The sequence below is a fragment of the Monopterus albus genome, unplaced genomic scaffold (assembly GCF_001952655.1).
Source record: "Monopterus albus unplaced genomic scaffold, M_albus_1.0 scaffold156.1, whole genome shotgun sequence".
NCBI lineage: Eukaryota > Metazoa > Chordata > Actinopteri > Synbranchiformes > Synbranchidae > Monopterus > Monopterus albus.
Genome location: NW_018128036.1, coordinates 794,099 through 820,409, shown reverse-complemented (window position 1 = coordinate 820,409; position 26,311 = coordinate 794,099). Strand labels below are relative to the sequence as shown.

General features: G+C 40.1%; 1 protein-coding gene across 7 annotated transcripts in view; it reads right to left on the bottom strand.

Moving 5' to 3' along the window:
* Positions 1-26,311, bottom strand: part of LOC109968637 (RNA binding protein fox-1 homolog 3-like) — a 644,376-nt gene that overhangs the window by 111,190 nt on the left and 506,875 nt on the right. For all 7 annotated transcript variants that reach the window (XM_020615037.1, XM_020615034.1, XM_020615039.1 and 4 more), the window contains 2 exons: positions 13,265-13,513; positions 576-722 (listed from right to left, as the gene is read on the bottom strand). In XM_020615037.1, coding sequence (XP_020470693.1) covers positions 576-722; positions 13,265-13,513 — 396 coding nt within the window. The remainder of the gene's footprint in view (positions 1-575; positions 723-13,264; positions 13,514-26,311) is intronic.

The window sequence follows — 26,311 nt, the reverse complement described above, 5'->3', positions numbered from 1 at the left end:
ATACTTACAATGTGCATAAAAATTAAGCTATAAAACTTTGTACTAAAAACAAGTGAAGTAAAGACTTATGCCATCTTGCTTGTCTTGAATCTCCTATTTGTGATTTACTTTTAATTTACTTTCGCAATTATAGTACTGAATTTATCATTAGTTTATTTGGACTGCATTCATTACTGTTGGAAGAAGGGATATTGTAAAGCAGTGGAAGATGAGCAGCACTTCAACTGGATATATACAGTATGATTGTTTTGCAGTGTATGACAGCTCAGTGCAGTAAAGTTGTGCTACTGTCTCTTTGTGTGTGTGTAGAATTACCCACATTATGGGGACCAGAACTTGTTTACACACATGCATTGTGAGGACCCACCTTCCTCATGGGGAACAGATGCTAATCCCCACCATGCAAATCATTGAATTTTAGGGTGTCTACTTGGTTTAAGATTAGGGTTAGGCAAGTATTAGTTATGGTTAGGGGGTTAGGGTAATTCTCCAGGAAATGAGAGTAAGTCAGTGTAAAATCCCCACAAGGAATGGAAACAAATGTGTTTGTGTGTGTAGTATAGTTGTCATCTCACCCCAAACATTTGCCGGAGGTCAGGGTCTCGGAAACGGAAAGGGATGTTGGAGACGTGTAACCTCTTGGGCTGCTGCTTCTCAGACGAATCACTGGTTTGCAGGTGGAGCTGCTGGGAGCCATCCGTCTGCACAACCTCCTCTGCTTGCTGCAGGGAAACAGACCGTATGACACTTATTAGCTCCTATCATGCTAAAAAAAAATTGAGAGGAGTAAAAAATGACCCATGTGAGAGGGAAAACCAGATTGGGCTGGAATGACAAAAAAATAAAATGAAATAAAAAAATGCAGTACAATAAAAGAAGACTAACAGGACAACATGGTAAAATATTCAGAAAGTTGAAAAGTGCATGAAAGACAAGGACAGGTGGGCATCAGACAGACCTGTTAAAACTCTGTGTAGCTTTAAATGTTCAGGTCAGAATTTTTTTTTTATTACTGAAATATTCCCCCTATCTTAGCTGCCTAAGAGGAATAAGAAAGACACTTAATAGCCTATGACATGTCTTCACCAAAGCGTACCCTGTAATAAGGAGAGAAACAAAGTGAAGGGTAGCACTGTAGCTTGACAGGAGCTCATTCACAGCATGTAGATCACCTTTTGGAAGCACATTATGTTTATATAAAACAGTTTCACACCTCAAAGTCACAAAAATACATCACAGATTGCTACAATGTCTGAATTTTAAACTATTGATAACAAACGCAACAAACCCTGAATTAAAAATGTAGCCTATATGAAATGTATTTATTTCTTTAAGTATAAAAGTACAGCAATAATGAAATTGATGAGAGTAATGCTAAATTTCTCACCACCATATAACAAATTTGTATGAAATAAACATCACTGGGACTGTCTGACAGCAGCAGGAAATATGATGTTATACTCATTAGACTACGTATAACATCATCAGAATGGACATAACAGACAGACCTTCCTTAACATAGACAACTACATGTGTGGTGTATTATGCAAAATACCTGTTATTCATTTTATTTCATGTGATGCAACATCTTTTGCAACATCATATGCATTGATACACAGGTCTCTAATTTACTTCAGTCATACAGTAACATTCAATAGAACGTAGAATCTGTGCCAGTTCATTCTCTCTCCTCCTCTATTTTCAGTATGTTTACATGATACAGTCAGTATTTAATAGACATTTTCACTGCTGGGCTACCAATTATTATACAGTAGCAAAAACAATTGGTGAGTGTTTGGTAAAAAAAAAACTGTATGCTTACAATATGCCGAGAGAGAAATGAGCAGCCCAGTCATATTATTTTATAAAAAAAATATACATAAATAGGCAATATACTTATTTGACCCATTTACATCCAAACAGTCAATTTTTGCACTTTCTTTGCAGACACTTGGCATTAACTTTAACATTCCATCTGTTTTAAAGGTTCTGCACTGACTGCCCTCAGTAACCACTGTAGCGGAAATGACTACACTTCTGAACATGGATATTAATATTTAATATTCAATACCTTGTTAGATTAGGGCACCAGATAGTTTGATAGTTTGAGTACCATCACACTGTGATTAAGTGGTTAACAAGAGTAATTAATTCAGTCTTGATCTGATCATTCTGGAATTCTCAGAACATTGACCGATTGACTGAAAATAGGACAGACTCAAAGATGACATAAGAAATAGCCAGTTCTAGTCTAAATAAATTTATTTACATTATGTACACAGGGAAAATGACTGGGATGAGAAAGGCAATTCAAATGGTACATTACACAGAGATGACTGAGTTTATGGGATGGACAGGACAGTCTATTGTTAGCGATGGCGATGACGGAAGATGAGTCTAGAATTAGATTAAATTGAGATCTAAACCTTGTGATTTATATGGCAAAATTGGAAGACTACGGTTTTAAGAGAAATATCAGCTATTAGCCATGAGGTCACTTAGCTGTTATCAGGAGTTTGCCATTTGCTCTGGAGGTTCCATGTGGCCGGTTGGGAAAGCCGCCTTTGTTCTAAAGCCTATGGGCCAGAGTAGAGGTCTGCAGAGGGTCTGAAATTCCAGAACGCCATTTAGAGAGGGAGCTCAGAAGGTATCCCTCATCTGATAGTTGCGAGAGGGAGCTCAGAAGGTATCCCTCATTAAATAGTGGAATTGGAATTGGAATTGGAATTGATAGTTGCTCTGATAGTGTCTGGAGTTTCACAAATAATTTGGCTTACTTAAAATCTACTTTTGATTTTGTTACAAAAAGTTTCCTTGTTCTAGACTTCGGCTGCAGAGCTATTCAAGAATTACATTACTTCAGGTCGCTTCCAGTTTGCCTGCTTTACAAAAATAGATTTAAAAAATCACCTTACATTGCTAAATAGAAAAAAGGCACTTCCTGTGGTGATGTGAGCATGCAATCTAAATACAAATAAATTTAATACAAAAACACAAAAAACATGCAGACAAGAAACAAACACTTTCGGAGGCTCAGACATTTAAGGATAATCACCTTTATTGGCCAAGTATGTTACACACAAGGAATTTGTTTCCGGTACAGAACCGAGGCAGCCATCTGCGGCGCCAACTCAACTGATGGCTCTAACCATTTGGGGGGCACTTCGACACGTGGACTGCAGGCACCAAGAACCTTCAACCTTCCGATTGGGAGATGACTGTTCTACCCACACCACTATCACCTGCCCAAGCAATTTTTTTGTTATTGTTTCCTGAAGACTTGCTGAGGAGTGGCAATGACTCGTGCAGGCATGCGACAGCCTGAGCAAAGACTTTGTCTACTGGTTCAGAAGTCTGCCAGTTGCAGTCTTCTGACTGGTTGAGATTCTGGTGTGATAACAACGAGCTCTGGATTGACCCTGCAGGGGTGTACTATAAAAGAGCTATACCCAACTTACAGATGCCGCAGAGTGAGACATTCTCTTAAGCGCATTTTATGAATTAGTGTGCCTTACTTAGTTTATGCTGTACATACCTTCCTCCACCATGGCTGATATGTTTGAAATACACATTTATACAACCAGAGTGTCAAATAACATTTAAACAGACAATTTTAAGCAGCACAATTTGACATGAAACTCATATGTGGATTTTCTGTGGAGAGAAAAAGAACTGTTAACTTTGAGAATAAAAGACAAAGGCAATCGATTACCAGCACACAATCATTAATATAAGGAAATCAAAACACAATTTCACATTTAAGTCCTATTAATATTTTCACTTGTCCTAAGAGGTGAGAAGGAGAAAAGGTTCTGAGCTAGTTTTATGGGGGAGGCCACATTACAGTGTGGAGACAGGGAAGTTCTTGTGTCTGAGTGTTCCTAGGAAGGAATCAGATAAGGCAAGCAAAGGTCTTGGACTTTTTTGGGTTAATTCAAACTTATTGTCTAAGGTCAGAGGTGTGAGTCGAAGATGTGTATTCTAAAGCAATAAAGTCACGAGGAAAAGGGGTTTGGGTCAGTCGTATTCATGGACACGTGGCTAGGTCCTTTTGATATCCACATCTAGTTTGTTTGTAAAGGACGGTGTGATAGCAGAGCCTGGTCCTCCTGCACTTGGGGTAGTTTGCATGGCTGTCTTTAGCTGAAGCAAAACAGACCATCAGCTTAGGTATGGGCCAAGGCCTGGAGTCTTTCCTGCCTGTAAATGCCTAGAATTAAAATCAGTCAGAAAGAGAGAGCCTCGCACACAGTATCTGAGCTGAACAAATCATCTAATCTTCTAATTTGATTGGGAAAATGAATTCACATATCATAGCATTGTTATGCATTTTACTCTGCCAACTGGTGACCCAATAAAAATGGGTCTATGATCCAAAATGAGTGGCAACTAGGGGAACACAGGAAAGCAATAGATTCCAAATATATATTTTGAGGCAACTCGGGTCCCAGACAATTATAAATTAACAGGCACCTCAGGAGATTCAGGTAAGAGAACATTCTAGCCTGCATCTCCCTGAGTCCTGCTTCCTCGTTTAGATACGGGTCAGCTGTAACATTTCCGTGGTACTTTGCCTGGCCTGCTCCCACCACAACAAATTGAGATTTAAGGGCAGCTTCAGAACATTCCAGTGTGGTAGACAGGCTTGCACTGTAAGAATAAAGATCTGTTCTTTCACATTACAGTGCATTTCAGGGACCTGTGTGTTGCATGTTTGCCTCTGCATCAGCCATACTGTAAGAGGTGGTCCAAGTCAGTTTTAACACAAATGCAATGTCAGTCAAAAAAGAGGACCAAAACTGCACTGAGCCACCTAATGAGCATAAACTCTGGCACTGCACCTGCAGGACAATAGAGCTTTTCAGTATCGTACAGTCATTTGTGAGTATGTGCCAGTAAATCGCAACAAACATTCAATAAAGTACTGAATACAGCTGATGTTAAACTTCAGCAGCAGTCCCTTCTGTCACATCAGAGGTAAATTGTGAATGTTTGTTTAAATTTCCATTTCCATTTCTCTCCTCCCTGATTTTTGTATCCCTGAATAAGAATACCTCAAAATACATATTGCATGAGACCAAAAGTGCACGTTCCTGAGGTGCTGCATTTCTGCTGTTTCTATGCCACAAAACCACACTGCCACTCCTTAGTAAATATGAACACATGCAATTTTACTGTTTAGCACCAGAAAATGAGACACAAAACCTTAGTAGATATCCTCCCTAGTGTCACCCTGATTACTCTCTCAGTTGCCATTAAGCCTGCCTCTCCTCTCAGATGGAGATGAAGATGAGGACAGATTCCTGTTGTTTGACTAGAATATGACAGGCTCAGCAGGGCCCTACACCTGATCCCTTGATTGTTCCTCATCATCAGTTGTACCATGGATACATACAGTAGTAGTATCCAGTGAAAGTGATAAGGTCAGCAGTAGGACGAGGTCAGTGATGAAGGTCCCATAACTTTAAGGAAGTGCTTATTTCAACCTAAACATCACCAAGCAGTGTTGTGCCTATACGTAAAAAGTTGCTTATGTATCAAAATCTAATGAAACTAGAATGCTTCCGTAATCATAAATGTGTGTTTATGATTGTTACCATGACAACATATGTCTGGTATGCCTACCAACAAAGTAGATTAAGAAGGAGAGGAACAACATCTCCTCTGAGTCTATAAGAACTGTTTCTTTTAGTAATGGCGGACCATGGGAATGTCAAAAAGTTCCAAAAATTGGGAGCAGCACCATAGAGTTACACTGACTTGGCTGCTATTTTCTGAAGTAAGAAGTAGAAATTAATAGCAATAATTATACTTGTGACAGTTTAAGTTAATGACCTGTGTCAAACATTTATACACATGTTCTTCCTTTTTGACTATTAAATATTATATTGGGCCACTTATAATAATTAGGTACCTAGCTAACTAGTTAAATTAGCGGAGCTATCTACAACAACAGAACACAGAACTGGTTTGCAGTGTTGTTCAAGTCATTAAAAATAGCAATTTGCTGATAAATCCTGCTGTTAATCACCTACTTGGAGCTGTTTGGGGCTGCATGAGTCACATGACCCGTTACTGTTTTTAACCCCACACTGTTGCAACTCTTCTAACTTATTTAACTAACTTACTTATGGGTCAGTCTGTTAAAGATTTCCTTTTGATAAGATGGCCTGGCCTGACATTTTATTTTCATTTTTTTATTGGTGTTAATTTTGAAGTTACAATTATGTGATAAAATATCAGATGACATGATTGTAACAGCTACCTCTTGACTCCTTATTGACCTCTTAAAAACAGACCCTTTCTGGGAGTTGTAACCATCTGTCTGTCCCTGAATGTTTCAAACTGCGCTGCTGTGTCATTTGCAAAGTGAGGCCAAAAGGAGAGAGAGCAGAAAGAATTGGTTTACCTAATGAATCAGAACAACCTGGTGGTGAAGGGATGAGGAGAGAAAAAATGAAAAAAAACATGGAATGATGATGTAAGCTAAACCTGCCTGATCAATAAAAAGGAAGTGCTGAATGTAGCGCCATTCACATAAACAGAGGGAGAGAGAAACACTCACAGAGAAAGAGAGAGAGCATGGAGAACAACATGGAGAGCTCAGAGATGCATGCAGGCTAAGTGCTGATTGAAGAGAGAACAGTAAAATGGCAAAGACAGGCAAGTCAGGATAATGGCCTTACATCACACGCAGAGACAGAGTGTTCCACTAAAGGGGATGCAGCAATAATCAGCTGTCTTTGTGTGTGAGATAGACACACAAAGTGTTTTGGTAACACACATTTGTCAATGTTGACTTCACCTTTTCAAAAGTCTTCACACAAGCAGCACCACATCAGTCAATGTGGACTAAACTGAGGATCACAAAATGCATTGTGATGTTTTTATAACCTCACCCACAAAACATAACACAAAATTACTGTAAATTATACTACAGTTATTTACATTCAACAAAGAGGAAATCTCTTCATCATGGAGATAAAACATTTATGATCAGATGTCCCTCTTTGATGAGAATGAAGACAGGGTTTTTTGTATACACATGTACGGTATGTGTAGTGAATATATTTGGTTTTGTATAGCACTAGTTGAACTATTAGTAATCTAATTCTTTATACATTTAAATCACTTCTGGAATCTCTGTTTATAATAAATAAATAAATGAATAAATACAAAATACTTCAATTTCAATGACTACAGTGTGTTGTACAGTGAGGCTGGTCTTGCAGGTCAGATCAATGCTGTGGACACAGTAGTGATTATCCAGTTGGTTGCCCTGCCCCTCCGCCTTTACACTTCAACATCTACTGCACTGAAAATCTTATTAATAACAATCAAATCTGAAATTACAGGTTTTGTAGACCACTTTGGGGTAGCAGAAATAGGCTGTGAACACAACTGGCATATCATCACAAACATGGCAAAATTTTAGCAAACAGTTACTTATTTACACATCGAATACTTACAGACCAATATTATCAGTCATTTGGAGCTTGCAGCCACCTGGTGACTTCTCTGGAGCTTCAGTGCAGTATTTATTTGTAGTCCGTTTTACTTATAGATTAATATTTCTGATCTAGCTTTCAAAACCTAAGCATATTTTGGCTAAATAATAGGGCCTGAGTTGCAGCCACTGATTATATATAAGAGCTGAACAAACCCACCATGACACCACCCATTGGTTTTCTGAAGAGCAGTTTTGAAGCCCAAGACTGGCCATCCCTATATTGGTAGGGGCGGAGTGTGACTGGAGCTCTCTAGACTGCTAGCGGCCAGCCACATATAGTGGAACCCTCCCTGCCTGTCACTCAAAGAGGCCACACCCTTAAAATGCATAATGTTTAGTCTCAGTATAATTTAAACAGATGAGTTATAAACAAGTTCACCCCCTGTACAGCGTTCATGGAAGGGCAAATTAGTTAAACAGACCAAAACCGTTTTTGTACCAGGCTATAAATACAGTATGTTTATTTCTGCTGTAAAGTTGGGCATTTTAACATGGGAGTCTATGGGGACTGACTCCCTTTTAGAGGCACCCTCAAGCAGCTTTTTGAGGAACTGCAGCTTTTGGCACTTCCACAATGACTTCATTTCTCTGCTTTGGGTGTTGCTGCTTGGTTGCAGCCAGTGTAACTCACTGCATGCATGTACTTAGGGCAGTAATTGGAAAGCTTCAAAACTTGCATGAGAATCATTAGGTTTTTAAGATTTCTTCTGTATTAAAAAGTAATTTAATGATAGTTGTTAGTACATCCAGTAGTACATACCAACAACAAAATGTTAGTAATTATTCGGTATACTTAATGTTCTTAAACATATACAAATGCAAGGTAAAAATGGTGCCCAAGTTGCAGCAGCCTACATGTAGCACATTGCATCCATGGCCATATTTTTGAATAATTATCTCATAGAAAGTCACTTTTGGTTTTTCTCGTTAAGGGGTCGCCACAGCGAATCGTCACACTGACGACTCACATGTTGACATTGCGTGTGTTTTATGCCGGATGCCCTTCCTGACGCAACCCTGATTCAAACCTGGGCCGCAGCAGAAGCAAGAGCGCTGCGTCTTAACCACTAGCCTACCAGGGACTTACAGTATAAGATACTAATTAGGAGATAAAATCTTCTTTTTTTGTTTGTTTGTTTTTGGTGACTGCAATATGCACTTCCACAGTAGCCTGTTACCAGCATGGGCAAAATGTTAGCATTAGCAAGCCTGAAAAACTATGTTGTATATGGAGAAGATTTAGATTCAGTAAACACAACACAGGGCATGCTAATATATTGCTTTATTCCAAGCTTAGTAAGATATGTAGCGTGATATGGAATGGAACACTTTTAAGGCTGTGACCCTATATTTTCCCCTGTCACAAAGCTAAAATCCAGCTCAGCTCTTCTTTCTTTCTCTGTGGTTGTCCTGTCTCCCCCATCCATGGTGTGTGAGCAGCTAGGCAGGAAGTGAAAATAATTATATGAACATTATCATACACAGGCAGCCTGAGCTTCTTCGCTGTTACCAGGGAAACAGTGGTGTGTGTGTCTGTTGTGTTTGCGTGGAGGAAAAACTATACAAAACTAATCTATGCAACAAAACTTTTCTTATGTTGTTCAAGCAGCCCAAACTGCCCCAAACAGCACCTGATTACAAAGCCAGATAAATCTCCCAAATGTGTCATTAGTGAGTGAACATGCATGCCTGTGTGTGAAACTGTGACTTGCTGAGCTCAGCAGTGCCACTGCAGCGTACCTCTTGGGCTATAATGGAAGCTATCAGATAGGAGTGCTGCCAGATAGGTAGATTACACATGGTTAGACAGCTACTGAGCCTGCTCTCACCAGGGATTAGACCAACGCACGCACACACATACTCACTGGTTTTTCTATAGCTGTGAGGATGCTCATTGACATAATGCTTTTCCTAGTCCCTTACTCTAACCTTATCCATCACACCTTAATGCCTAACCTTTAACCTAACTTAAACTTAACTGTAACGTGAATCTCAAAAGTCTTAACACCTCAAACAGCCCTTAGAAGTTGTAAGGACCAGGAAAATATTCTCACAATGCTGAGATGTCCTGAGTGATGGTGATGAACTAAAATTTGTCCACACAACCACAGAAAGACATGTACAGACCACCAGCACCAGCAAGGAGACAATGAAGTAATGGGGTGCCAACTATAATTTATAGTATATACTGCTCCAGTGATTTAGTATTACACAGCCACTTTGAGCCCCTAGAATAAGTCAAGACAAATGATAACCCCTGTGTTCAGAGATGACCTTCACATCCAGGATGTGAATGATATTACATGTGACAGCTGCATGAAACACTACATCAGTGAATCAGAATGGATATGTGACTGAACACACATGAAATCAGATGTGTGTGACAACATTACTCACAGCATCCACTGGAGAGAGGTCAGAGGTCTTCAAGCAGAAGTACCAGAGACTATCTTTAGGCAAAAACAGGGGTGACCATCTCCTCTGTCAGAGCCCTTCACATTTTACACACTTCTTTGTGTTGTAGACTTACTACTTTCTAGAGCAATTGTACATTCATGTCTTGTCACACAACCAAAGTTCCATCCGTGATGTCAGGTGCTTGTGTTTTTCACTATGTGTTCTTCTCTGTACTTGTGTTTTTGCTGACTTGTTAAACATCATCAGCCACAGCCCAAGCACTGGTTCAATTCAGTCTGCATCCAGCCAAGTGCACATAAAACAAAACAGGAAAATAAAAACAGAAGTGGTCTTGCTCTGGCCATTTTATTGAGGTTGCTTTGGGAGCTGAGTTGTGGGGACTTGGGGAAGCCAAGTATCCCAGAATGCATGCCAGCTATTTGTGATGGTAGAGATTGTGAACCAGACTCAAACCTTTTATAATTTTTGCCACTTTATTAAGTTTTGATAAATATATGATCAGTCTATTCAAATCATGCCAATTTAGAAATTTGCCCCAACATTTTCAGTGACGTGAGTACCTACCAGTGGACCAAGCTAGCTCCAATTAGCAGGCAGCTACTGTTTATATCATTCAGAGTACCATATTCAGTGAGCAAGGACGCTGGTGTTCCAGCTGCACATTGGGTGCACATTTACAAGTCCAAACTCCCAATATACTTAACTATAACATTTGAACAAATGCCCTTAGCTTCATTCTTTGTAGAAAATAGAACTGAAATAAAAGATTTTTTGGAAGAACTTTGGATTCTGTAAAGTTCTTTCTAGAAACACCCAGTGTATTATAAAAGCAGTTCTGCAAGATATACACTATATAATCAAATTATATCAATGCTGGGAGGTCAGAGACAAGGCTGATAGGCTAATAGTAATTATCAGTGAAAAAGCCAACAAAGTACAACCTAATATGCTGCTATAACAGTATATTTTTTGACAAAATATGTAGTAGATTCTTTTAGGCCACAGTGGATGGGTATACTCTATGGTGTCTTCTTCCTTTATCTTGCAGTAACTATGTCTCTTGACAGTAACAATTACAGCCTGTGAAAAACTCTCCACAGTTACTGTAAAACACTCCCAGTAATGCTGACTGTATTGTGTCTTCTCCTCTCACTGGACTCCCTCACACTGCCATCACTGTCTATATACTCCCATACCTTCCCACCATGCTCCAGTCTTATTGGGCCTGACAGTTTGAAGACTCCCCATCTAGAGACAAGTGGTGGTGCAGTTAAGTATGTTGTGGACATCCTTAGCGCTGCCTGTATGTGTGTATGTGTGCTTGCAGTTCTGCACTGAAATGCAGCTGAGATATAGGTTGCACAGCTATCAGTCTGAGATGTGTGAAAGTATAACTCATGCACTGCACACTTAACTGATATTGTAGTGAATGTCTATAGAAATCATTAAAAATCCCTTTAACTGAAATTGAACTATTCTATGTATCATCACATAATTAAGAAGGCCAGTTGTGTCCTGGGGTGCAGGACAGAGAGAAGGATGATGGACAGCACTTAACCCTTAACCCTTACAGGCATGGATGGATTACTGAACAGGTCTACTGTGCACTTGCCCAGGGGCCCAAGAGGTTAGACGTAACCTGCGGAGCATCTGTTCAAACTGATTGTTAGTATTTCATGTTAGAAAGTCAACAACAAAGAGACTCTAAACAAATATAATTAGATGCAAACAGAGTTGATGCAAACCACACACAAAGAAAAGTAAAAAAAAAAAAAGACAGACACAAAACAAATAAAACTGCATGCAAAATATTTTCAGAGATGCAAAACAAGCACAATGGAAGCAGAATGATCACAAAGAGGCACGAAACAAGCAAAAATGCTGCAAAATGAGTAGAAGTAACAAAAAAGAAAAGGAATACAATTAGACACAAAACAAGCACAAACAGAAAAAACGGTGTAAAAATGAGTAGATGCAAAACAGCCTCAAAGAGAGACAAAATGACTTATGTATCTTTCAGTCTGCGGTTCTTACTTTTACATTGGAGGGGTGGGGGCCTTTTACATGTTTATGCCCACGGGCCAATTGTCTCATAATCCACTCATGCTTAGAGGACACCCTGGGTGCCCTGAACAGCACCTTCAGTGGCTGCTTCAGGAGGTGTGTGACAGAACACTATAATCTCTATCTCAACCAAAGTAACAAAAAATAAAATGTTTTTGAGTTTGGGTTTCTGAATTTGTGTTTCCACTTTCTGCACTATAATACACCCAGTACAACGTTACCTTTAACTATGGCCTCGATCTTCTTCTTCTTTCGACTGTTCCTGTTAGGGGTCGCCACAACGAATCATCTGTTTCCACCTAACTCTATCCTTGGCATCCTCTACTCTCACCCCAATTAACTTCCTTCTACCTCCTCTCCTTCTTCGACCAACAGTAGTCCAATTTCCACCAGCACCCTGCAGGTCAGCAGCACTGGTGGCGGTCGTTGTTAACCCGGGCCTCGACCGATCTGGTATGGAGTTCACACTGGTGATTTGCATGTTTAAATTTGGCATGTTTGTACGCCAGATGCCCTTCTCTATTTATCCGGAGTTGGGACTGGCACAGAAGTCACTGGCTTGCAACCCCTGTGGCCAGATTTTTAACTAAGACCTCAATAATAAACATATAATTTAATGTAGACATTTATGACAATTTCACTAAAAATTGAAACATTTTGAGCTTCATAAACACAGATGTTAAGGTGGAAGTGTTATTGGATTTGCCTCAATAATAATAATAATAAGGTCTAGACTTTACTTTGTAAAGTGTCCTGAGATGATTTTTGTTGTGATTTGGCGCTATACAAATAAAAGTGAATTTAACTGAATTGAAAAGTGTTGCATTGAAGTGCATACAATTGTACAGGTGTACCTAATAAAGTAGCTGGTGAGTGCTTATTTTTAATTCAATTATCTTTTCTCAAGAACTCAGTGTAAGAAATCATGAAAGACTCTGAACTGTGACATTTTTATTTTACAATTTGACTTTGTAAATCATCAGAGCTTAACACACTGTTTTGTGTTTGCAGTGAAGAGTTGCTACCCTTTGTAGTGCAGGGCAAAATAGAAAAAATAACCTTTGGAAAATTAAATTAGCCATCAGACCATCAGTCAAAGTTTCCTTCATTGATCTTTAAGTTTTTAAGTGCCAACTTTTTAATGAATGAAAATACAACAAAACACTTTACATTATGCCTGGTTTATGTCGTAAGTTATATTGGACTGCACTGGATTGTACAAGAGTACTAGAGAAATAAATATTTTAATGTAGATATAAGCTATGGACCCACCGTTACTGTGTTGGCAGTGAGGGCGGGGGTGTTGCTGTCAGTCCCTGGCTGTTCACTCTGTGTGTGTGTTGGCGTGTACAGCGTCAGGGCATGCTCAGCCACCGTGCTTGGTCCTGTGTAGTCAGCCGGTGGGTGGGTGTGGGACGTGGCGTACTCAGTGGGGATTCCATTCTGTGGTGGAGGGGGATACGGGGCTGGCGGGAACGGTTGGGCCATGGCTTCAGGGGGAGCTGGGGCCTCTTGGTTACCCTGCATGGACACATACATGAGAGGAAAAACAACAGATAGAAAAAAAGAGAAAAATCCATTAATAAGGGTTCGTTTTTAGTGACTGGTTTAGTAGCTGGACCTTGACAAATTTTTCTAAAGCATTAAAATATAATGGAGACTAATAAATACCTGCCTGAGCTTGATTTCTACAGTCCTTTTTACATCAGCTATTTTGACTTGCCACAGGAGGAAAAGCACAGGTGAAACAAATGTTTATTAATGATCGCTCAGTTGCATCAAGTGGCTCTGTTTCAGTTACACCTGTGCTTTTCCTGTTATGACTTTCCAAAATGTCTGCTGTGAAAAAGGTCTATTATAATACTTGTCTAAACAGACAATGAGGCTAATATTTCTCACTATCTGTGGGGACCTCTGGAACAGGTACAACACCACAGTACAATAGAGTGGATGTAAAATACCTTTGCACTTGATCATTTAGCAATGGGATTTCCGACAATCTGACAGTCTTACTTGAAGAAAAAGACAATGTGGGTATAGGTGGAATATTAATAATAAAATAAAGTAATACTAACAGAGGCATGTGATAGTTGAGCGGTTATGAAAGACTAAATACAACACTTGGCCTTGTGTGTGTGAGGGCTGTTCAAGCCCACAGCTTGACTCTGACTTCATATAACTGGGTGCACCCAGACCAATAGCAAACCCAGACCACAACAGAACAAAACAGACTCAAAACTGTGCTAAATGACTGAAACATAGCCGATCTAAAGACTGATGAACTTGAGGAAAAGGGAACAAATGAACATTTGAACTTTGTCACATTTCAAAGGAACATCCTTCACTAGAGTTAAAGGGACTAAAGTTCACATAAGAGTTCATGGTACAGGGAACTGGGTTGTATTACAGATTTGTTGTGATCTGCTTTATATATTCTTCCAGTTGAATAACTGTTATACCTACTAAAGGTACCAAGTAATGCATTCATTTGGTTACTGATGTACTGTAGGACTGCTGATTAGGTTGTAACACTTTATTTATTTTAATTTTTTTTCCAAGCTTTTTCAATATATTTTGCTACCCTGTTTTCACACTTTGGCTCTAACTACTGGTGATGGGTACTCTTCCTCATCCCCTCCTTATAAACCTTTTGGGAATTTTTACTGGGGAACATATTCAGTAATGTCACTCCTATAAAGTATATGGCCATTAGTGTCACTGAAACACAGGAAAGCCAGTACTATGAAACTATCAAATTCAGTTTAACTGCACTGATCTGGTGTTGATCTCGACTTGGTCTCAGTACACCTCAGTCTTGGTCTTGTTTAGCTGGCCTTAACTACAGCACTACCTGAGACCATCCTTGAGTCCAAGCGGTTACAATGACATTAACCACTTCACCCATGCTGAAATTTCTCTGTGAAAATATGTTTGCCAAACACATACACACAAACACTCAAGCATGGAATGAAAAACACATTGTCCAAAAGAAAGAAATGCAAATTATATCCTTTATAAGAGATGAGAAAGATCAATGATCTGATACTGCTTTAATGACAAGGTCTGTTGTGAAATCCATGCTTCTAATTCAAGTTGGCATTCATTTCCCCCTCTTCTACACTTTCCTTCATGTATTCCTCACTTGCTTCAGTTGCTGTGATTTCTCTTCTTTTCCTTAAGGTGAGAATCATGTTCTTTCACCTCCATCCAGGCTCCTTCTAATTTACATGCCTGTCAGAGAATGATTTCCTCCAACCAATGATGATGAATCCATCTGACATATTAGTACCCCACTTTCCTTCCACACTTGTCTGAAACTTGACAGCTTAAAAAATTTAAAAATCAATCACAACAACTTTTTGAGGTTAGAAGAGGCTCTGACCTTAGCTGTTTCTAAAGGTTTCTCCGATCAATAGCGGTATTGAAGTTGGCGATTCATATGCATGGAGATTGATGGTGTTGAGCATAACAATGCAGTTTGCAGATGGCTCACTGATTTTAGCCACATGGTTCTGGCAGAGAGTCATTGGTGACTCTGTTTTCAAGCTTCAGTCTGTAATTATTTTCTTTAATGTCCTTAGCTCAAGTTGTTTAAACTTGTATGACCACTTCTTACAATTCATTTGCTTTCACTTTAAATACTAGAAATATTTCAAGTATAGTAGTACTAATAATTAGCTATTTTCCATCTTACAGTAGGTCTTGTCCATGTATCCACCAGAGTCATTGGTGTGAACACAGGTTACAAACATTGCTATAATAAAGTCAGACAGGCCAACAAAAGGAGCATTGTCAAATCAAACTGTTTCACATGCACAATGATCCAGAACTGGACAACACAGAATGGCTGGCGTTAGATTTTTACAAGATAAATAAAGAATCAAAGTCCTGACATCAAGTCCTGGTGTCTGTTCAACTAGTTTCTGTTACTCAGGACAATCTCCTGTTGAGGGGTTTTAAATTTAGTTTTTATTAATAAATGAAATGCATTCTTGTGGTTTACTGGCTATATTAATAAATTTGTTACTATGACCAGTTAAAAAATAGATGTTTAAACTTTCCTATATCCTAATATTTGAAAATCTACACTTCTACAACAACTGAGCAAACTTCATCTTCTTTAAATAAGGGGACCTTGAATTGAGATTATTTTTCCAACAATATTTCTTATTGTTCTTAGTGACATTTTTTTTAATCTATGACTTCCACCCACACTGTCTAATCTCATTGTTCCTGCTTTTTAGTTGCTATTGCACTGTCAGATGGGTCTGACACCCCGTTTGCCCCATTTTGTCCCCTCTCACAGCCATTAGACTGGCCTCAGTCTGTCAAACTGGTAAACTCTCACCTATGACAGTATGCGCATGTGGGAAAGGGTGGTTCTTATACTCTAAATAATAAATATTACATTTTTAGTACACTGTCCTTGTCTCAACAAATATCCTGTTGAGCAGGGTAATGGGGTCTGCATGCTAAAAGTGTCACTATGTATGCAAGCCCCTCTGCGGCTGTGTGTGTGCAGCCGGCATCCATCATTGCATTCATACTCGCAACACGAGTCTTTGTGGAGTTGACACTGCGCTTCAGCACTGTAAAGGGAATGAAAGTCTGGATGATGAGGAGGAAGGTGTTGTTGTGTTTGTGGTATTTACTGTGTGCCGGGGAACTAAGATGATGGTCTCTTTGTCCTCTAAACTAGATGTAGAGAAGATAGAGAGTTCATTAAACTTGTGGAACCAATGCCCCTCAGAGATGACGAGAGTATTTTCATATACCTGCAGATTGGTTTGATGATTCCTGCACAGAATCAAGCCATTTCTTAAGCATGCCAGCACACAGTGTATGCCTAATTTGCTTGTGAGCAGGTAAGGCTGGGGAAAACCACATCCAGCACCTGGACTAGCACAGGTGCCCCCGAGGGATGTGTGCTCTCCCTGCTGTTGTTCTCCCTTTATACCAACGACTGCACTTCAGGAGACCCCTCTGTAAATATCCTGAAGTTCGTAAACAACACAACGGTGATCTGCCTCATTCAAGATGCTGACGATTTGGCCTACAGATGGGAGGATGAACAGCTGGTCCTGGAGCTGAACACGTTGAAAGCAATGCAAATGATAGTGGATTTTAGGGGTAGCTCTCCCACCCTATCTCCTCTCACTATACTCAGCAGCTTTGTTTCAGTCGTGGAGTCCTACAAGCTCCTGGGCTCTACAATCTCTCGGGACTTGAAGTGGACAACCAACATCAGCGCAATCATCAGGAAGGCACAGCAGAGGATTTACTTCATCAGCTCAGGAAGTTTAACCTGCCTCAGGAGCTGTTGATTTAGTTCTATAGGAGAATCATCGAGTTTGTTCTCTGCACTTCCATCTCTGTCTGGTTTGGCTCGGCAACCAATCAGGACAGGAACAGACTCCAACGGACAGTCAGGACTGTGGGAAAAAATCATCGGTGCCAGTCTGCCCTCCATGGAGGACCTGTACACCTCATGGGTCAAAAGGAGGGCAGAGAGGATTTCTGTAGACCGCTCACATCCTGGACATAAACTCTTTGAATTCCTCTCCTCTAGATGGCGCTACAGGTCACTGTACGCCAGAACACCCAGACACAGATGCAGTTACTTCCCCTGGGCCATTATACTCACAAACAGTTAGTCTAGGTTTTGCTCTTTTAACTTGTGCTTTTTCAGCTTGTATATATTCTGTATTTATTCAGTTTTTATTGTTGTGCACATTGGGGGCCATTGGGCTGGAGTAAAATTTCTTATATTTTGATAATACTTGCCAATAAAGTTTATGCTTATGCTTATGCTTACCACAAATGATCCATGAACAAAGACAGGCAAGTTAAATAATAGAACATCTGACATGAGAGCAGGAAAAATGCTTCACTTGCAAATCTTTTTTTTAATATGCCTAAATCATGACCTGATGTGTGATTCATCTCTCTGTATGCATGCGCACACATACATATACACACATGCACAGCCAAACTGACACGCTGAGATGGAGATGGTTTTGCTCTGCTGGGGTTTAAAGCAGAAAAGAGGGAGCAGTGATAGAGGCTGAGAGAGCCAGAGGCAGAGTGAGGGAGAGTGTTAAAGTCAGTGAACTTCCATCATCCATCAAAGTGACTGAGGTGCTGACACACTGAGACATCCCCAGATCCTTGTCAACAAATTGTGCTGGTAAATGATTTCTCCTATCAGCTAAATCATACTACCCCTCTCTCTCCATCTATCTCTGCATCAGCCACCCATCTTTCTCCTCTTTCCTCTCTCTTTCCCTCATTGAGTTTCTTTCCCTTTGGCTCAGTGTCATGCCTGATGTCTGATGGACTCTGGCTCCATTTACACATCAGGCACATGTATGATACACTCACTTACTTTCTTTCTCAGTCACTCGCTTGCTCATTCACACACACATACAGAGATGTTAAAGCTAAAGAGAACCTACAAAGAAAGGTGCTGAAGAAATGAAAGGCTTACACACTTTAAAACACAGACACACAACATCAGGGGGGCAACTGTGGCGCAGGGGGTAGAGCAGTCATCTCCCAACCAGAGGTACGAATCTTGGTGCCTGTGGTCCACATATTGAAGTGTCCTTGGGCAAGACACTGAACCCCCAAGTTGCCCCCGATGGTTAGAGCTGACGCTACAGATGGCTGCCTTGGTTCTGTACTGGAAACAAATTCCTTGTTTGCAACATACTTGACCAAATGAAGGTGATTATTATTATCTACCAGCAAACCCTCAGCATTAAAGGGACCGAGAGTCTTTGCATGTAGAGTGCAGTACTGTATTTTGAGACCTAATTAGAGTGAATGAAATGTCAAACCACATACACATACCATGCTCACAACACACTGCAGTCTTTTTCCTTATGCAGGTTTTTTGGGCAGAGTGTGTAAACATGCTAGAAACTTGGTACTTTAGGGAGCGATTAATATTGATGTGCACTGCAGACATCAGACAGAAAGGAGGACAGAGGGAAAGAAAAAGATGCAGGGAAAGAATGGTTGGAGGAAAGCATAGGGTGCACTCACCCAAAACACTGCCGACATTTTGTCAGTAAACAAAAAGTAATGTTGGCCTTGCTGGATTCCACTTTAATTAGGTTTAACATGTTGTCTCATCCAAAGTCTTGAGACAGAGGAGGTTAAAATGAAGGCTTGGAACTGAAAAAAATAACACTGCTCTTTCTTAACTTTAGCACAATTCACTTTTTTCATCTGCAGTCTCTGTTAACACGTACATACTGTATCAGCATAACAAAGCAGGAAACAGGTCAGTTTGACCACCAGGTCACACCAGATGCAACAGGTCATCAGTGCATACACTACACAATATGTAAGCGACCATCCATCCAGTCCTAACAGATTCAACTTATGTTAGGAGTCCACACACTGGCCAGATGCCCACCGCCAACATTCTATTGTATGCATGCATAGATTATGAGACACTAGGCAGCTGGTCACAAACATGGAAAAGACCCCCCCATCCTCCTACACAGGAGCAAGACCCACAAACTGAAAGAGAGTTCTGTTGTTTTGTGTTCTTGTGGCAATTTTGCATCTTGTTTTAATCATTTTGTATTTATATTTAATTGCAGTCACTTGCTTTGTGACTCTTTTTGGTCATTTTTCATTTCTTATGAGTTATTTTGCTTCTCTCTTTAGTTGATTTGCACTTCTTTGTGATAATTTCTGTGAATGTGATAATTGTTTTTGTCTGTGAGGTTGTTTTCCATGTCTTTGTGCATTTGCACCTCTCTGTGGCTGTTTTGCATCTATTTTTACTCCAAACGTCCAACATGACATGTTAACAGTAACTTCATAGAGAGGCTCTGGTCCAAAGGCCCCCTGATCCCTTGGCCCCCTTAGGCCTATGCCCAGCAGGCCCGTTCAGTAATTCATCCATGATGTTATGTTACTTATGCTAAATGAATATGACTAAAGATGTTTTACAAATATTTCAGAAAACAGTGCCACTCAGGACTGGACTTCAGAGACCCAGTCAGTCTAAATGTTGTGTTCAGGCTTTATGATGCTGAGCCATGAGCTAATCATTTGTGAGGTTCAGATGAATAATTCCCAAATGTAAACAAGAACACTAACAAAAACATCTGCATCGACATCTGTGACACTGATATTGGTGAACCTTAGTTCTTGGCTCCCTTTCTTTACCTGTATTGTTCTATAAGTGGGCTTTGTCCTATTCATATTCTGGCTTTGACATTGACTTTTTAATAATGTTTATTAATTAGTGCTGTCTGCTTTCCTGTCAGTTTAAATACACACCGGCCTCAGAAATGGCAGCCAAAGGTCTAATTCCAGTCACCTGCACACATGTGTGCACACACAACCACACACACACATCAATACTCATCTGTTATCAGGCTAAGCATCCCCCGCCGGTCGTATAATCATTAAATAATAACACTGTATTGGCAATCTACTGTTACATATTTGCCGTGCAAAATAGCCCCCACCTATTCATAGCACAATACAGTCATGAAATTAAACCCTCCAATATTAAAAAGACACAAATTCTCCATTCACCTTAATTATGGAGAAATGAGAGAAGAAAAAGAGAAGAAAGATGGAAAAGAAGTGTAATGAGAGCACTACAGGTCTCCAATGAAGAAACAAACATCACATATATTATTGCAGTATAACTAAATACTGGTTTACAGTAACTCTGCAACATCATCATCACCATGATTTATCATTATCCCCATCAACATGAGGATGGCTTTTTTTGCAAACATGCTGAATTTACCCTGAGAACAGTTTCTGCAACGAATATCAGTGTGTGTGACAGTGACCCAGTCACTGTGAGTGAGTTATGCATGAGTGTGTGACACACACTCTCATTCTCACACACACACACACACATACAACTTTGACAGAGAGGCAATGGAATCTAATTTAACACTTGGCTGAGCAGAGATTGGCCGACACTCCCAGTCCCTTGTTGGCCAAGCAGGGACACTCCACGACCCAACCCCTGTGCATGTGTGTATGAGAGCAAGAGTGTGTTTGTGTGAGAGCAAGTGAGAAATCATGTTCATGAAGGAGTACAGTGGTGAGGTAGTGGAGAGGCGAGACTACTTAGGATTCAGAGTGTGTCGCAGGTCCGCTGGCTGCCAGCTCCCTCTAGGCCTGCTACATGATATTCACTAACCTCCGTAACAATGGCAAACATATGTAAATCTGCCTGTGTGCCCGATTCAATCAGACCCCGGCACAAAGCCACCGACACCAGCACACCCGGTGGAAGAAGACACATTCAAGGAAGACACACACTCATACAAATGGAAAAAAGCTCTGCATGTGTGTGTCTGTCACTTTATTCATACACTATATAAAAGCCTTGTGTCTGTCTGGTACAGGGTCTCACCACACATTTTTAAGTACTTAAAAAAATTAATCTAGTAATATTATGAGGTAGTTTCAGTCGTTCCTGAAAGAAACCCAGTAATCTTTCCAAGTCATTTTAAAAACAGCCTGAATGAAAGTGTCATTTTCTAATCCTTTGTATTGCAATTGGCTTTGTACATTTTTCTTGCCTATACAGTAACAACAAAAATCAAACCAGCTTCTGACAGAGGCTAAGTGGCTACTGGCAAACCTTACTGCTGTGTTTTAGAAACTAGTGTTAGTTTTTGCTGTTCCAGGCATCCACTGGCTTCTATTCATTTCTGGAAAATAAGACAAAACTGTTTTCATTCTAAAAACTGTTATGCAGTGAGCTAAATTGCATTATTGTTGTGAGGTAATGCATTGCAGTATTTTTAAATCAAACTGCATGCATGTACATACAGGTGACAAATGGGAAGCCAACATAAAGTGCCTTTGGTGTTGAGCCACCACGCCACCAGAACAGCTTCAGTGCACCTTGTGCACCTTGTATTTTAAGTTCTGAAAATGGCATGTTGTTACCATAACATCAGGTTATGGAATAAAGTTTGCTTTGCATAATCGTGCTCATGCTTTTTGCAAGTCTTTTTCTTATTTATTGCTTAAAAGGACATCTTGTGCAGCTGAGCAGTTTGTGTGTGTTCCTGTAGCTATAGCCTATTAGAAATATTGTATTTGATGGGAAAAATTTATTTTCATTCATTTGCTGATATAAAGACCCATACAACATTTTTCACTTATGCTGGAGGAAAAACTGGAGAGAATAATATAGCTAACAACTTGTTAAATAGACAGCGTTCACAAAACACACACACACACACATGGATTCTCCTAACTGTATGTCTCTGATCTCATTATGAGGAGGCAGTGAGAATCAGCACGGCCTTAAGTGTATCATGATCAGAGATAACGGCAGCTTGATAACTATTAACAATCTACAGCTTTCCTTTGGGAGTCAACCAGATATCATCAGCCCTTAGGAGCCACCACTCTCATCTCCATAATGACTGGCCTCATTCTGTTTGGATCTATGTGTGTGCGCTCAGGTAAATTGAAATTCTTGTGTATTTGTTTGCATTTGGATTTTTTTTTGCCTTCTCTGTGTCTGTGCTTTAATGAGTGAAAAAAAAAAACCCTCAGGGGTATTAGACCGTAGGATTGCTCTCCAGATAGCATTAGCTGACCTGACAGACACACACACGCAGATAAACACACACACCTGCATTTATACTGTATTGACTATCAGCCATGGCCACTGAAAGCCATTAGGCTAAATGATTCTAACCTGGCTATAGAGATAGGCTGTGGCCAGCTCAATCAACTGAGAGTACCTTGGACAGGGGAGTTTATTGATAGTGGACGACTGAAGCAGGGCTGATACAGTTCTAGAGCAAGGAGAGATTTCGAGCCTGTTGAATTCAAACCATTCAGTCAAAGGTGGATAAGGACAGTGAACAGCTAATAAGTGGTTTCATTTGGTATGAATGCGTGAGATAAGCTCTGCTTCTGGGATTTTTCACAAAGATAGCGGGTATGTTTCAGAATATGAATACAATATTTGGTTAAATTCAATTAATCAGTTGCACTCAGTAATGTTTGTATCGGTCTGTTTGTCTGTATCTGCTGTATCCAACCTAATAAATTTTTCTATTATTATGGTGATGGTCATTAGGAAGCTCAGCAGGTCAAAGTTAAAGCAAGAAGTGGTTCTGTAAACTGTGATCAAAGCATAAAACAGACAGTTTGGGTCATATATTTACTGTTAAGTCGTTATGGTGTGGCACAACCCAGGGCAGCACACTTCATGTTTGATGGTGGTCTGACTACCACATTTGGAGCAAGTCTCTCTTTCTGTGTTCTTTTCCATGTCTGACATACAATAAAGGCTAAAAGGCCCTAAAGAAAATAACTCAAAAACAATTTATGTTTACTTTTTCTCTTCCAAATAAGTTTGACTAACCTGCAGGTTTGTTCCTAACACATCAAATCATCTGAGTTCTTGTGTCTCTTTACCTGTCTGGATTTTGTTTTATGTCATATGTTCCCATCTCTTAACACTTATATTGGTCAGTACACACAATATTACTGTTAAAAGTTATTACAAAATCAAAAGCATAACAGCACATTCTAAGCTGTAATCAACCAAAATCTTCCTTTAATAACTGTAATTAAATGTTATAATTTATAACTGATATTACAGAAACAAAAATAATATTTTGACACACTATTGAATGTACTACTGATCCAAAAAGATATTTGAATAGAAAGCTGTACTGTTGAAGCAACTAGCCCAGGCCTTTTTAGGAGAACCTCCCTTTAATGGAGAGAGAAACCCTGTTAAATGTTTGATGTTTTAAGACCATTTCATTCTAAAAGGAATCAGAGCAGAGTGATAACAACACTATATTATTCATAGGAGCCCTCTATCACTGCACCCTTTCTGTCTGAGGCTAAGTCAGAAGAAGAGACATGAGAGAGATACAGGGAGAACTGATGGAGAGTGACAGACATTGGGGAAACAAGAGAGACAAAGAACTGGGGACGACAGTGAGAATGACAGGGACAACATTCCACTTTGACTTTCAAATGAATAATTTATGTACAAATCAAAATACATCGCTATCACCAATGCTAAAACAATCTAAACTGTCAAAGCAAAACCTTACACACTACTTGAACCGGTTCACTGAAGATCAAAGCACAGAGCTGATTGACAGGTGTTGGAACAAGAGATTGCCACAGCTCATTGTTATTGGTACAGTCTTATGATCCAAAACTATTAGAGTGCAGATGGGACCACATATTTTTTTCCAGACCCAACCTAATCCTGAGAGTGTGGTGGAGGAACTAGACCCAGACTTGACAAGCATATTGTATTTCATTTCCAAACCCGACCTGAGCTCAATGCAGTTTTCTAGTATGGCCCTTGTGCCTGATTTTGACAAAGACTTACTGTAACAGGTTGAAACGTCAGCCTCCTCTGATCATTAAACAAAGCAGAGTTCTACAGCTGTTTACTTATTTTGTTTGATGTAGTCATATTTTGAAGGGGCCAAGCTGTTGACAACATCACAGTATGCAATTTTATTTTAAACTAACACACACACACACACACACACACACACACACACACACACACACACACACACATCTTGTGGCCTATTTAGACTATAGTATGTGCCTGAACCCTATCCAAACGCAAACATGATTTCAAAATTTCTTCTGGTTCAGGTATTGACCCTGCTGTGGCAGTTAGAGGGTGCCACAGCAGATATCAGTCACCTTCTAATGCTGTATCTGCTGGATGTGTTGTATAATAAACTGTTTACTAATAGGTTAGCTATATCAACTTTATAAGATGACAATGTTGTGTTTACAGCTTGCTCTTCTGCTCCCTAGTGGCAAAATACTGTTTTAACAAACTAACAGAATTACCATAATAAGATGATGCCAGGTGAACTCAGTGTGCACTCACCCACAGTGTCCTGGCAAGAGGCCTAATCGGGGGAAATGAGTGAAAACACCTGTGCAGAAAGACCATGGGTGTGTGTGAGTGGAGTTAAGCAATGTAGTTAAGCTAATTGCTGTAATGTTCTCATGATTTATGAATTATGTCCAACTGTGTAAGTTCTTCCACTACATACTTAATGATTTGATGACAATGAAATTTCAAGAACCACACTTACTCAGTACCTAAATAGACATTACCAGCTGAGTGTGATGAGATAATGATGAGATCAAGATGATATCTTGCAGGCTAACAAGAGGCCAGGCCTGTAGAGCTAAATGGAGCAGGGGAAAATGTTGTCTTTGCTCCCTGGTGGCATTTCTATAATTGGATGTACTGGCCCACATCTGTGTTCCTCCCTGTGGTTCCCACCAATCTATGTGCTTGATCAATAAAGCTACCCCACTGGGTACTGCTGGATTTACTAATCAATTGCCAATGTGGGCAGAAATAGTGAAGGACTAGGCATGCAAATGAGGTGATTTTGTTTCAACTTCCACAAGGGAACCTGTATCACAATTTATCAATGACCAGATTTGTGTCTTTTTTTACTGAAGGCTGGAGCAAGTTGATCTCCAGTTGTCCCAAAAAGCCTTAAAGGTACATTAAGTACAATTTTACACATTGTTTGATAAATCCAGTGAAAATGGGACAGGATATGGTGCCTCCCAGCTATACCCCCTACTATCCATGGCAGTCTGCTACCTACTCTATGTTTTGATGGTTTGTCTGGACCACCTGCAACCAGCAAAGGCTATAAGAAGTGTTTTTCGAACTGGGGGTAGTCACTTAAAACAGCCAGGCATGGTGGAGCTCTCAGCAGCTAAAAGTCCAAAACAGTGGCTGCCAGACTGAAGGTCCCATTCTTTTGCACAGAGAGACCGGGCCAAAGAAAAAGCAAAACCAGGGTTTTGATACCAAGGGTTACGTCTGTACATCTGCTACATCAGTTTGGCTTTCTGTCCTGGCCTGATTATTGTAATGCCCTCTATGCCAGTCTGTCCCAGTCATCGTTGTCTAGACTGCAGTTAGTGCAAAATGCAGCCGCCCATCTGCTTACAGACACTCGCCGGCATGCTCATATTACCCCAATCTTAGCGTCTCTCCATTGGCTACTGCACGGCCTTGCCCCTGCATATTTATCGGACCTTCTATCCAGATATTTTCCTCGGAGATCCCTATGGTCGTCAGGCCACCTCGCCCTTGTTGTCCCTTCTTCTCGTTATAAGAAACGGGGATGTCAGGCCTTTGCCGTGCACCGCCCGGTATTGTGGAACGCTCTGCCCTTGGATTTACGCTCTATAACTGAACTGGTTCCGTTTAAGTCAGCTCTGAAAACATATCTTTTTAAACAAGCTTTTAATGCTTAACTTGTTTTATGGTTTTTT